Genomic DNA, 15632 nt, shown 5'->3' on the forward strand with positions numbered 1-15632 from the left:
ATTGATTGTGCGTTGTAACCGCGGTCTTCGGGTCAAAGATTGCATACAATGATAGGTTCGCGGGCACCGGGCACTGGCGGCCGTACGTTACCGCCTCGCTCGCCGCCTGCGCAACTAGACGGCCTCAACTCAATGCACAAACCGCTATTGAAGTGCAATATGGAAGTACCACATACAATTTAAAAAGATCTTTTCACCGAACAATAGTAACGTTCGTCCTCGTATTTGCTCTTTAATCCTATCGTTATCTTGGTCCATTGCCAGGATGACTTGTCTTGTCCAGCTGAGGGCTTTATATTTCTTTCGAGGCCCCAGTTATTCTAGTACTAGTAGCGAATTTCCAAGAATTATATATCAACTTGTTCTATTCAAAGATCTTTCAAACCATTATTTCCATAAGAACTTAATTTTACCTATTCAATTCCGTGAAAGTTTTATCTAAGCCTTCCTGGTGTGAGTACCATTCCGTCGAGTACCACGTGCCTCAATCTCAGCTACTTATGTATTAAATGGTATAATTATGTACAAAATGAAAATTATGACTGTGATAAACATTGCACAGAGCGGGAATGCGCTCGCGCAGCCGTGCTGTGCGCCCCGAGGCGGCCGCACAGGCTCCACGGTGCAATACCAGCTAAACGCACATTATATCTCTATTTACCGTTGCACTAATAATAGGGCTCAACTAACAATTTCAAAATAATTAATTAATAGCTTTCAAAAGATCAAGCATGTTGATAAAGTTGTACTTGATTCTACTTACCGTAAAGTTTGAATAATAACTGCCTCGTTATGGCCCGGAGTTCGTTAAACGAGCTATTTGCCATAACCATATGAGATTTTGTTGTTATTTCCTAATTTGGAACGTTAGAATTTATGAAACCGGTGTTTGTAATGTGTTGGGATAACTTGACCACTCAATACATATATTTTGGCTCGAATATAAATCTCTCGACCCCAGCGGATGTTTTAAACGATTAATTCTTGGTTGCCAAATCGGTGCCCCATCAACTAGCAAGTAATCGACTTGTTTTGACTAAATTGTTACTTCCTTCTGCCTCTTTACCGTTTATTAGACGTGATGGCCAGTTTGAGGAAAATGCTCATGTCGTTTGGGATTGTCCTCTAAAATTGTTGAGGTATCTGGCAGTGATCAAGGTCTTACTAAGATTCACAATTGTATGTGACATATATTGTATATTCAATTTGAATTTTATGCGAGAAAGTGCCGTAGCCATGTTAAGTTCAACCAATTAGTACTTGCCCAGGCGTAGTAAGTGTTTCATATAACACCTTTTCCTATTTGCCTAGAATGTAGATTGACACCGCGCAGGAATGTCGTTACGGCGGTTTTACGTAATCGATCCCGGGAAAATCAGCGCACGTTTCGAATCTTCCACGACTTTTCTCCAACTCGACTTGAATACACTTGAAATAGATAGAACGAGTTACTCGGAAAGGAACTAACTTTTGAAATTCAAATTCATTTTCAGCTACGTGGCTTCTAGTCATGTCTGGCCTGTAATCTCCATCAGTCAGTCAAGAGTAGCAATTCGATCTTCCTAGTGCGATCATAATAAAATTGCGGTCATCAATCCCTTCGATTGACCGTTTATTGTCAATTGAGAGGCCTATTAAGCTCAGTGCCTATTCAGGTTGATATACCCACGTAGCTATATATTATGATTCAATAACTTTGTGAACAAGGATGAGGTATATCTACAGCTATGCGACTATTTAACAATGGGAACGCAAACTGATCAAATCCTAGTGAAGTAACTTCCTCTCCATGTAGTGTGGGCAGATCATTAGTAGTATAATCTCCCTGCAATTCGTAATCTGAGTAGGTCATGATAATTTCCGTCTTGAATTGAAGGTTAGGTGCCTATATATAGGTATGTCTAGACATGAATGAAACTGCCCCATTAAATGATGAAGTACATGAATTTACATTGTTTTCTAATTCTTAATAGTGTCCTTCAGATAATCCTGAATTCCAATTAATGGAAATGTCACATCATTAGGTATGCTTCTCAGGATTTGGTCATAAATAAAATGTAATATTGCCATCTAAATTCACCACCGCTCAGTTGACAGTTAAAGCCTTTAAGTAGTACCTACGCGCTTGAAGTTAAAACCTCTTCAAGTTTTCTTTATTCCGTAAAGGAAAATGCTTGACAAAATAAAGTACCTCAGTAAAGTATGTTAATTTCAAAAGGTTCAATAGGTGCTTCAAGTCTGACCCTGAGACCGCTCGGGGCACTCGATAATCACAACGGCTCAGACAATCCGATTTCCAATATCGGATATACTTTCAGATCGAATTTATTAAAGGGTAAGGGATGGCTATGATTCATTTTTCTGGCATATAAAACGGTACTGGTCATGTCAGCCTGTTTTTAAACGGTATACTTAAAAAGTGATGGTTACGTTATCTAGAATTCTAGACCACCGAATTTCTAAAATCTAAAAATTGTAATACTTTCACAATTTAATAAAATAGAATTCAAATCGGTTGCTTAACTTTCTTTGCAAGAACATAAAATTAAGGTTACGGTTGTTTTAAGTTCTTTGTGCGAAATTGGCGACAAAATCACCCTTAAATCCGGGTGAGAATCTCGTCAGATCACTTAAGGCGTAGTTATTAGGTCGTCGGCAGTTCGGCACGCCGCTGTATTGGGGTGTGGTGAGATCTAATACCTCTTCTGCTAGGTCGGTCGATATTTTAAATGTCACCCAGTTTCCGGGTACATTGCCTCCTGCCCGGGGAAGATTAAATACGACGAGGACCGGTCTGAACGACACGAAGTAATGCTAATGTTATTAGCTCCAGTTTTGCAACTTGCAACTAGATACACTGATATCTGTTAATATTGCGAAGAAAGTGTGGGAATGTTGCGTTTTTTGGCATCCACTGATAAAGCTCTACAACGAAACAGTAAAAGATATAGACAGTAAAATACAAGGTGTTGATTTGCATTTGTGCCATACTTCAGGAGGAGGACATACAATACGTAAATAATCGATTGGAATTACAGTAGATGGGAAATAACTAATATGCACTGCTTTTTTTGTCATTGTAATGTCGTGGTATTTCCGAAGTAATCCAATTTTATGAATGAAATTGATGAGTGATAGTTGCGTATGCTTTGTGTTTGCGTTTGTGTGAGGTTGCAGCACGGTTTTAACGCCAGTAACATACGCGCTAAGTTTAGATAAGGCTAGATGACATTTACAGAATTCCGAAAAAAAATTAAAGAAAAAAAATTACGTACCAATTTTTTTATTGATTTGGGTCGAGAATCATTAGCATAATTACCTCCTTGAATATGGCACGGATGCAAATCAACAGCTTGTATAACGTCCTCAGAATTAATCCGTTGACTTATGTTTCAATAAATTGAATGCTGTACAATATTTATGTGAGCATTTTCTGAGTAACAGTGTCCATTTCCATTTAACATTAATCTGTAGAAAGTTCTCTCTAACTGTGTGAGCTCTTAAACTAATCTGCGTTGTTTGCTCTGTATATGCAAAGCAACTTTACTTTGCTCCGTTAACTAAACCGCAGTGCAACAAACAACCATAAAAACGGTTCCGTATAGTTCCCGGGTCGCATCTTCCAGCTCGAAACTCGCTCTCCGGCAACTCGTGTAATATATTTGGACAATGTTTTATCGAGTCCATGTAATCATTCATGCCAAAAGAGTCTGGAACACTAACAATGCAAGGTCGTTTCGGTTGTTTGTGGAATTTCGCGAGCCTCGTGCTCTTGCGATGTAAGATGAGAATTTAATATAGAGTGTGCCTATGAAAAAAAATCTTGTAAGATATGTTTTTGAGTCAAAAGCTCCTTTAACAAAGATGAAAGTCTGGAGAAAGAGATACGGGACATATTTCCGAGATAAGTTGGTAAGATCGGTGAGACAGGCGTCCTTATTTATATCTGCCGCTATAGTTTACGGCCGTCTGTGGTATTCGTTGATTGTGTTAGTCTGTTTGCATGATTGTGGTGCCGTGTTTATGTAGATGTACGGCCAACCACACTAAATGGCAACATTATTGGAATCTTTGCGAAGACATGCTCTATGCTTGGAATAGCTTAGATGCGCTTCTTGGAATTACTAGCGTAGATCTGTAGATACTTCAAATAGTTATCGTTGTTCGTCGGTTTGAATAAATGACTTCTACAGCTAGGAAAGGTCTGCCTTTCAATCAGATGTGGCCGAAAATCAATATACCAATATGAAGGGAATCCTGCCAGATGACAGCAATTTGATCAAAAGCTTGAGTAATATTGAAGTTCTTATAATGTCGGGGGTAGTCAGATTAGACCAGAGTTAATAATAATTTTGAGTTTTATTTGAAAGAGGTTTTTGTAAGTATTGAATTTTGACAATTCGGTCACTAGGCTTTATTTTCCTTAAAGAGATATAAACGTGACTGTTAAGAAAAGCATATTTATCGATTGTAACGGTTTGGCTAAATTAAATTAAAATAGCTCAATAAAGGTTGGGTTGAAAATAATATCTAATAGTTACATCGAGAAAGAATTTAATTTGGCATTTCCTTAAACGGTGTTCCAGTCATTGAACCTTATTTTTGGCTACTAGAACTGTCTATTCATTCTATTTTAATGCTATTTTCCTGTTTCTGTTTTTTAAGTCTACCTATTTCTCGAATTTCCTCGTTGGAATGAAATTAAGGTTCGTTTTAGAATACATAAAGTTAATAAGAAAGCCGGGCGTATACTGCGAATTGTACCATGTAATACCAGCAGGCAATTTAATTGGATTAATTTAATCTTAAGTAAAGTATTGCTTTCTCCGAGCTCATTAACCTTGTAAACAGTCGTTGTGGGTTCTTTGATTTATGGGCAAACACTGGTAGATGATGCGTAACCACAGATATAGACAAAAGCTTTATGTTAGGAAAATAAATGAAAGAGTACGATTGTGCATTAGTAGGATTTCATTATCGATTTTCTATTTATATTTAAAGCTTTCCTTTGAAAGCTCGATCCAATTTAGTCAGATATGATAACAAGAAAGTAAAAATTTAATCAGTTGTCACTTTTATCTCCCCTGACTATCACTGCCCCTTGCCTTGAAGAGTTCACATCGTAATTGTAACAGTGTACGAAAACATCAATGGAGCACTCCGCATGACCCGGAACTACCAGTCAATCACACTGGCCGTATGAATTCCGAAAGAAACCCATGCTAAATGTACTTATAACCAGTGTAGCTTGACCGTTTGCTGTGCCACTATTTGTACAGACCTAATGTCAAAATCAGTATTAAAAGATTAGTTCCCTATTTCCCCGCGTGTCAAGTGTTACTGGTCACTTAGCAATACGTTCGAAATTCGAATAGTTTGAATTAACCATCGCATGCGGGTTGTGTCCGTTTGCTAATCGTCTTATGACGTGCACCTTTTTTTGCTGGCTGTTACATTTAAACCGTGATTCGACTAAAATGTAAAAAAATATTATAATCGATTTCTTGTTAGCAGTTGTTCTAACGACGCCGACGGTTTAAGTGCCGTTATAAGATCACATCTTACACAATGGTCTTTCGGATCATTTTATTTTATTAAATCGTTTAAGGATTTGTGTTGTTAAATCTCATTATCAGAAATTGACTTGGTTAGGTTGGTTTTCAAATGATTTTATTTAAATCGGGAAAGTACCTACATTTTATTTGAAGTAATTCAAGTAGAAATACCAGTATAAAAAATATGATATGTAATGTAACTTAATATGGGATCCTACTAATGCGAAAATAATTTCATCACAGTTATGTAATCATTCAAAGATGGGGAACTGGACTATGTAGATTATTACATGTAATCTACACATGTAGGTGGCCAGCTTGATGAATGATGAGGTTCATGAAACATTAGGCGGTGCACCCGACCGGCACAAATTCGGGTAAATGTAGTAACAACGTAAACGACAATGGAATTACGTACATTTACGATTCCCATGGCTAAAGTTTACGGCTTTCGTAGTAAGTTGCACAGACGGTGGGCGTAATGACCCGAAGAAAATGATCAGCACAACACAAACACATAGATACATATTTTTATGACTGATATTCTTTATTTATTGTCTTGATATCGAATGACAAAAGTTGCATACAGATCGAGTTATTCGGTATTTTATTTTCACCCAAATATTTTGGTCGATCCCTTCACAATTTATCGCCTCGTATCAAGTGAACGTATGAAAGTTGGGCTGCGTCTGTATTCCGTTACGGCTTACACCTTAATTTGTGGAGACGGCCGATGTCATCTCGGCGAATTGAGACGTCCACGTCGGTCACTGCACGCAAACAACTTAAACACTTATTTAATCTCGAACATTTCCCTTTAAATTGTGCCTTAAATTATACTTAACGTCACGGATAGCCTTATAAGGCGGGCTTCAACGTAATTTGAAGTGTCGCAACAGAAACGCGAACCAATTGAAAACGTTTCATAAATATGAAAAATTATGTAAACTGCTATTACAAGACAGGGTACACGTTTTATGCTGATAACGTGAGGTCGACTTTTACTGCTATTTCAGCTACAATATCCATATAGAAGACTGTAAGTCCACTCATAAAATGTAGTTGTGAATGTTTTTAATATTTCAGCAGAGCTGTTTAAAAAACAAGTAAGTACTTTTTTCTTGTCATCAAACCTGTTGATATATGTTTCTCATTTTAAGTACAAAAACAATATTTCAGCTTAATTCACAAGGGGCCATAAACATGTTTCGAAATTAGTTTGTCAGAAGATCGCGCGAGCGGTCGGCCGCCCGGCCGTACGGCTCATACCCCTGAGACGAGACCACCGAGCTTCGTAATTAATAACAGCATGCTTACAAATTGCGGCTTTACTGACACAAGCCGGTAATAGGACACCTTTGCACGTTGCCCACCACTGAACATTCCAAATTATAGCCTGCCATAGCGATTGCGTGACTGATGTTATTTTGTTTTGGGCACTGCGTTTTTAAATAATCTTTAACTTTGTTTTGAGCCGAAAAATTCCTCATCTCGGATTTTTTGTGCATTGAAAACTTATCTGGCAAAAACACGATAAATCGGCGGTTAACTACCAAGACCTCCTAACTGACATATTTTGACCAATTGGTTTTTTCGCGGATTCTATTCAAAAATATTGTATCTTATCTAATAGAAAAATCTTCTATTTATAATTTTAATATTTCGGGTATTTTTACAATCATGGACATCTACTAACTTTACGAGCGCGGACTTTGGTGGCTTTTTTGTGCCTCTACTGAAAAGTTTTGACATATTGAGTTAGGAGTTCTTGGTGGTTAACCGTCGAAATGTAAAGTATTGATGTTACATAAAGTCACATCAAAGGTAACTCTGGCCTCTCCCTTTACAAAACCTCAGTTTTATTGATGGTTAGTCTTTGATTCATCATTCGTCGATTGGGATCTAATTTTGATGACGCGTAACCGCAGAACATCTGAGAGCATCAAATGAAAATAAACTGTATTATAGCTTCGCCATTTCCTGGTCGACCTAATAAACATAGGTAAGTGAGGTTCTGGAGTCGATCAAGCAACGTACCGGGTCGAACTTCTCCTTCGGGACGAGAGTGCTGCTCAGGTTTATTTTTACAGCAATGCGGCATGTGGAGTGGTACACCGGAGGACTGTATCTTACACGTTACTGGCTGCTTACATGTTTACTGTCAGAACAAATATGATCGTCGATATGATGTTTCGCGTTTATTAAGCTTCAGTATAAACATACTTAAATTAGCGATACGAGGCAGCTGGTTTCACGTAACATTGATTTTGCATCCATTATTTTAAAGGAGCCCTTTCTTCAGTAGTTGTACTTAATTATGTTACGGTTCAAGAAGGTTTTGTTAATTTCACACGTGATAAAGAACAATGCCACGTAACGAACACGTCCGCTGTAACTCATTAGTTGTCTTAGTAAAAAATGTTCGAGGAAGGTGACCGATTGCTGGTTATAAGTTACGCGGTCTTGGTGTCCTCCTTCGTCGTTACTTACCGCGTATGTGATGAATTTCCTAAGCTAATGGAAAGTAATGGCGATGGACTCGCCACCAGGTACAGGAAATTAACCTTATCGTAGGCAGAGAAAGGGTCAAACGCCATTTTAAAGTTCGGAAGCTTTCTGTCGAGTAACTAGTAACTAAGTGCAGAGATTGAAATCGTCTTTATTTGTTTGGACAGTGTTTTGTTCATGATGGTACATTAAAATATCAAACTAAATACTTATGCAATAGTGATAAGCATTTAAAGTAACTGTGAGTTCTGAGAAACGATAAATGTGTCGTTATCGTGACTCCTATGAAAATGTAATAAACTGCGAGTTATCGCAGACCTATGATCAGTTACCGCTTTTTTGCTTAAGTACCAAAGAAAAACTACTTCGGAGTTGTATAAACATACAACTTTTAAGTAGTTTTACTACATTTCCTACATCCACCCAGAGTTAGTTTCTACATAAGTAAGGACATACCCACCTATGTGTAGTAACCATAGATGTAATATAATAAACAAGATTGCGCACGCTCGAAATATTTATTTACGAAAATGAACTCTATTCCAACGCAATAAGATACTAAATGTATTGCATAATACACAGAGGCAAATCCGAGCCGAGAGGGATAGTTAGAACGGAGGCCGTTTGTCTCTTTCTAACACCTTGCCAGCATAAAAAAATGTTGTGATCAACAGTTTTGTCTTCCCAAAAAAACAATTGAATCACATATATTTTTATCTTATTTTAACAATTGTAAGTCAACAAATTAATAAAAATCGCATTAATTTATTAAACGAATAAATTATTTATATAAATTATTATTCTTAAAACATAAACAACATAAATTTTTATTTTGTTTTTTTTTTCCTAGCGGTAACCCTGAACATTCTCGGCGCGTAATCAGCATTTAAAATTTTGTTTATATTTTTTGTATTAAATCAATTTAAACTATTTAAATGGTGAAAAAGTGTTGCGTTTATACTTGTAAAAGTGAATCCTATGGTGGTTGCAATATATAGTTCCACAGGTTAGCTAATAATAACATTTTCGTAAACGAAACAACTAGGGTGCCCATGAATTCCTGTAATGAGTGGAAATATGGGTGATGGATTTTAAAACTGTTGTACTATTGTTATAGCTTCCGAAAAAATGAAGAAAGGCGACATAAATGGCTCAGCAGACTATATATGAAGTAGAAATACAAAAAAAAACAGTCTTCACTTCGAAACTTCCTGCTTTTATACTGCTAATTCCCGCTAATTATTAAAAGCCTTTATAAGTATCTCAAGGTCACAAACTGCGTAAGTTAAAACTTCAATACCAATCTGCGTTTAATAATCTTAGCAAATTCGGATTTGTCTCGCATAGCTTAATCTCATAGTCACCCTATTAGAAAGGGACAGACAGCCTCCGTACTAACTGTTTCACTCGGCTCGTTTTTTGGGTTTATATGCGCAGTCCTGTTTACTAATATTATGTCTATGGTAGTAACACAATCAAATACAGACATAATTTATGTAATATTGATCATTGCTCAAATATGGCGTTATGTTCATAATTTGAATGAAATAAAGGCGTAATAACCAACATTCTTGGGAGAAATGATGAGAATCAACGTAAAATATTCGTGTTATTGCTACAAATATGGTGTCGGTCTCTTTTAAGGAGTTATCGCACTTATCACTTTATAAACTGTTCGGCCGAGGAATGCGTCGGCGCTTTCGAAGATGAGTTTTATAATTGCGTCGGCGGCATCCTACCCGCGAGAAGATTGTGTCGTCAACTTGCCACCCCTATAATTTTGCGTGGATTTCTCTCTACTTTATGAATTATTAAGTGTTACATGAAGTTTTCGCCATGAAATCTATCATTATGCCATTAGCCTCAGTCTTAAACGCTCATGTGTTTTCACGGAAAACAATTAGAGAAATCTCTTCCTATATTGTGAAATCATCGTGTGTACTTCGGTTACGTTTTTCGTAGTTTTACGTATAATTGTTCTCTTGTGTAATCTACCTTCGTTGCGTTCTATTACCATAATTATGATTACTATTCTTGGCCTTAAGTTTTTGGTTAAACGCTTCTATCTTTCCAACGCTAACGGTGTGAGATTTACGTCTCTTAATGGTTTGCCATCAGTAGCGCTTTATAGCCGTACATTTTTATGACCAATTCCTGAAAAACTGTGATTTGCTCGGAATGTTTTCTCAACAGCTATAGATAGCCTTAAGTGATTTCATTCGTTGTGATTATCTATTGATCTGTTTGATAGGCAGGCGTGACAGCATATGTTGTATATAATAATATGGCCTTTATCTATTAACAGTAAATATACCTTACGAGCAGGTACAATATGTGGTAGGTGAATAAAGAAAACGTACGCTGTACACATACGGCACAATCCCGTGACCAATGCAGAGATATCGCCATATCAGACAATACTTACAAATTATCCCCTCGGGGAGTTTTGATTCGCTTGCAACTTCACACGAAAACAAGTAAACCCACTCTCGTGTCCGTTTGTGGACTATTTACTACTTTCACTTTGATTTTACTGCGTTTGAGTAATTTTCACTGACTGCCTCGTTGATCAGTGGGTGTAAACGCAACAGCTAAAGTCCTGACATTGATGCTTAAAGATTATGAAGGTAATATACTTACCTACCTAAGACTCTAAAGTTAAGAGTCCTAAAGCAACTTTACTGAGGCATTGTTCTTCAAAGTATGATGTGTATTTTCTTAATCTGGTTGGTGTAATTTTATATTTGGGGAGATTTCGTACTTCTCGCGCTTGTTTGTGTTTGTAGAATGTCATGACATAAGTACATTATGTTGCGTCAAATTGGATATAAGTAAGGAAAAACTGAACAAAATAGTAATGGGATTTTTTTCTTCTTAAATAAATCATGAATAAAATAAAACTGTAAACAACAACGTTTTCCTTAACATTTCTTCCTTGACATACATTTAGGTTAGCAAAATAGTATTTTTAAAGGAATACAATTTTAACAATAAGGGGTTGTTTTATGATACGTATTTAATTGTACGGCTGTACGGTAAAGCCTTCTATTAGGAACTATAACATTTCTTGAAATAAGAAAATATATGTTTAAAGTAAAACATGCAGTGTAAAAACAATTTGTACACGGCATAAGTGGCGGGCGCGGGATTCGAACCCGCGAGTTATAATTTATTAGACTGCAGTGGCACGTAACGTTTTGGCAAGGCGAGTCCGAGACCAAGTCGCGAATACGTAGTAGCACAAGGTCGATGCGCCCTGCCCCAGGCAAAGCTCTTTACACTGCTAGTAACCACCACTACGAGGCTTAGATGGAATGCAGATTTTGTTTCTATAGCTGCTCTGACCTCGGCACAGTCATGGCTTCATTTCCGTGACTTAATATTCGGTAACACAAACAGGTTTTTTATACCCAAATCGTAATCACGTTTAAGGAAATAAAGTACCTACGAATATTATTTTCTAAAATAGGCCATGTTTTTCTGAAATTGTATTTTCCCAATTTCAGTACAATAAGCTCAAATGAAATACCGACATCCGTGGTCCGCGCGGAGTCTGTCCCTCGGGAACAATTGACCCACTTAATGTAGCTCGAGAAATGTTTGTTTGTTTCAGGTGGCCGGTGCCGTGGAGCTGAGCGAGTCCGCCAATACCGCGCAGATATTGGCGCAAGTACAAAACTCTGTAAGTACACAACCTTGTTCAACTAACTTTTGATTTACCGCCTCTCTACAATGAACACCGCAACTCCTTATTCGTAAGAAGATACCATATTTTTAACAGCGCAATTAACATAAAAACATCTTATCAGCCCCTATTGAAATTTTATAACTGTTATAATGTAAAAATCATATCGCGTGTGATGTTAAACGGGCCCGTGTATGGAACGTTTAACCGATAATTGCTGGAAACATGGCGTATAAATGAATTCGCTATAATTATTTCGGGAGGTATCTTCAAAGAGTTCGATCATTAACTTTCGCATATTTAGCTCTGAATGGATACGAGCTGCGAGATATGGATGATGTAAGGGTCTCTTTGGAGCAGAAATTGCTGATATTACTCCCCATTATGATTATGGGACGTGAACAAGAAAGTGGCACGACCGACGACGGGTCAAAACGTGGCTCACGCCGACATCCACTTCATTTTCACGCCATTTGGCAAATTTTCAGTGTTGAGGATGTGTAGTGCTGCTTTTCACATGAAACAGCATTAGTATTCAACAGCAATATTGCAAATATGTAGTACAAATAAAATTAATTTGCATTAGTTACTAAGAATATATTGCTTCCGTTTATGAAGGTCAGAATATCAAGAACTACGTCTTATTTTTGCTAGCTGGTTGTGGTCATTGCGGACAATATAGCACGAATCCGTTGTTCATGTATCCAACAAGTCCAACAAGGATTTAGAAAGCTCTAACAACAGATCAAACATTGGCGGGTTAACGTTAGCGTTACATTCCGGGCTCTACATTCCTCTTCCTGTTTGATTTTTGTGCAAACACCAAAGGACGGTAAGGCTACATTTTCTACAGCCGTGGGAACAGTTATATAACAAGCTAAAAATAGAACTGTGTCTAGATTAAAATACAAAGACCAATAGGAAACTCAGTCACACTCAGTAGGGAATAACTTTATTTGCAAAATATACCGCTAATTTATATGTGTGCTATGTATGAGATTACAACCTTGCATGCTGATGAGTTAAGAAGAATAAATGACGTAATTTGTAATACTAATTATAATAAACTATTTTGCTTCACACTCTTGCACATTAGGTAAGTATAGACGCACGCATCGGACTTGAACTTATGCCTAGCGGTGGCCACTTTGTTTCCATGTAGTTTAGTCTTATTCCATGGACTATATGTATAATTTACATGGATGTTTTTCCAACAGTATAAAAACAAATGACAGCCCTCACAGATATTGTTCATGATTGTAAAAGTATCAGGGCAAAGTGCTTTCGATATTTCAGAGTTGAACAAATTTTACATCGGGACACCTAATTTGAAATCGTTTTAGCTGTTATTGCAGTTGTTAAATTTAAAGTGAAATAAATGGCCGACTTGCTTGCAGCCTCCGCTCTTAAAATCAATTAAGTATTATTTGCCGTTCATAATGAAATGTCTCCGGTCTCGCAAAATGTCAATTAGCCGAGTAGGTACTCCTAAATTATAGGCTATAAATGTACCTTTGGGATTTAGAATAGGTATTCTAACGTTTCTAAATGTTAGTATTCTCTCTTAGGTCATTGAATAATATAGCTAGATAATATCCCCGTCCTAATTCCATCTTCATTGTTATTATAATGCGCTTCGTAAGCATTGGCATGCCAATTTATGTGGGGTCACCCTTCGGGCTAATTGCACTACACACGCATAAAATTTGAAGCTCAGGAAAAGACACTGCCTGCTTGGTAATGTTGACAGATAAACTTAATAACTAACTACTGCTACTATTCTGAGAGTTGTTTTTGTAACAACAAAGATTCCATAAATGTTTGCAATATGTATATCTGTTAGTAAACATGCTACGTTTAGTATGAAAACATCCCGAAATATTCACTTTCATTATTTCTTTCACCCTTCAAAACTGTAATTTGTAATAGTGCCGGTCTGCGGGGGAACCAGTGCGTTTAATGTAATTGACATCTGTCAAACAAAGCCAGCATAGCCGTTCCTATTTTGGTATTGTTTATCCCAACAGCGGATGCTGCTTCTCTATTTCATACGCAAGTCGGTTCTACAGTAATGGAAATTAATTTACAAGTACTTACAAGGCATGAAGGTACATACATACTATATTACATATCATCACTACATTCTCTTACTAGTTTGTAGGTCAGTTTACGATAACACTTTATCAACCGAGCTATTTGTCCGATGGCTGGCTTTGCATAAGAATTAGTAGAAGAAGAGGTTTTGGGACTTTGGAATGGGTAAGGTGAAAACTTTGATTTATGAAAGGTCTTAATGAGTGGTGATAGAGATAAATGTAAACATTGGGGGGCGGGTCGACACGTGTGTCACGGTGTGAAGGTGACGCGGTGGCGGGCGCGCCCGCGCGGCTGCATAGTGCGGCCCGAGCGCGGACAGTGCGCGACGCGCCCGCGACCTGGCCGCACCGCATACCAAAGGCATGCGCTGCTGAAGCCCGTGCCCGACCACTATCAGTACTCGCGTGCTCAGATGCCGCCAAAATAGGCAGTTTACGCGGTTTTTTACAAAACCGCGGCTAACTTGCCAAGTGATGTAGTGATGACTATTCCCTTTGGACAGTCAAAGAGAACTTGTTAGATATTTTGTGTTTCGTGAAAAAAATAACTCTAAAGTTAATGTGACATAGCTTGCCGGTAATGAGTTGGTAACGCGTCAGACACGCACGGTAACTGGCAGGACACGCGTCCACCGGCAAGATGAAGTTGTTCAAGAGGAGGCTGTCGTTCAGCGCAGATAAACAGAAACAGGTTCCCCGCACAGACGATCCCTTTGAACACGAGGTACTTAATAGACCCATGTCTCATGGCTCTACATCTTGTAGATATCACTAAGTATTCGCGAGCATAAAGATATAATATACGTAACTAGGTGTGTATACGAAGGTATTATACGAACAGCTGATATCATCACTACAAGCAGCATCCTTGTAATAATTTAATAGATGAAACAAAACTGGATTCAATTTTAATAATATAAGTAGATGTAGAAATATAGACAATTTAATATGTAGATGCTAAAAAACACTTCTACTACACACAATAAAATTCGTGGTTTGTTGATAACGATACCGGCACAGAGTTTCTAGGAGAACACAGCGCGTTTCTTTAAACACATGGTAGTAAATAACACAGTGTAATTGATTAGCGTTACGTAGTCGTAGTATTGTGTTTCAGTGCTAGAAGTGTTCGCTTTAGCAAAGCAAATTGAGAGGCAAGGTTATCTTATCAGGCGGAGGCCGCGACGTACCGCTCCAACGCTCAGCCACTTGCAATTCAATTCTGCGAATCGAAAATGTATGGCTTCTGGCGTCCGCTCTCGTTAAACTCGCTAATACGTGATCCTAAAGCTAAATATTAGAAATCGGGCCCACTACCTAAACTAACGAAGTTAAAGTGATCCTCACAGTTATCGTCATAAATTCATTTCAGGAAGACTATTCATGATCAAGGTTCATAAATCCACTGAAATATCTAACATTTGGTAATTATATGCTAGCAACACCAACGTCGTTTTTTTGCAAACCGCGGTGCGCAGTCAGCGACTGGAAACAAAACATAATTTTGCAACCTTCCATGAATTTTCGACCACAAACTGACGAATTGTTTTCGCCTCTCAGATCTTTGTGATGTCAATGTGCCTAAAGATCTTACAATTATGATCTCACTAACATGTGAACGTACTATAAATTATTTATACAGATGTTTAAATCTGTTCGTCAATGCCGGTCGATAATAAAATTCAAGTCATATGAGTACTTATGCTTGGGAATTGTAGGCTGGAATGCGATCTATTGTGCTCGATTGACGTAGGCAGCGCTGTAAGACCCTAATGAGGTTTTGTATGA

At 37.7% G+C, this 15632-nt stretch overlaps 1 protein-coding gene across 14 annotated transcripts in view; it reads left to right on the forward strand.

Moving 5' to 3' along the window:
- The window catches only part of LOC124645783 (tensin-2), a 91926-nt gene that overhangs the window by 29928 nt on the left and 46366 nt on the right, over positions 1 to 15632 (forward strand). For 12 of the 14 annotated variants that reach the window (XM_047185669.1, XM_047185668.1, XM_047185667.1 and 9 more), the window contains one exon: positions 11677 to 11745. In XM_047185669.1, coding sequence (XP_047041625.1) covers positions 11677 to 11745 — 69 coding nt within the window. Of the gene's footprint in view, positions 1 to 11676; positions 11746 to 14158; positions 14569 to 15632 lie in introns of those variants that run through there. The other 2 variants (XM_047185678.1, XM_047185679.1) reach the window with 1 other exon arrangement.

This window comes from Helicoverpa zea, chromosome 3 (genome assembly GCF_022581195.2).
Source record: "Helicoverpa zea isolate HzStark_Cry1AcR chromosome 3, ilHelZeax1.1, whole genome shotgun sequence".
Taxonomy (NCBI): domain Eukaryota; kingdom Metazoa; phylum Arthropoda; class Insecta; order Lepidoptera; family Noctuidae; genus Helicoverpa; species Helicoverpa zea.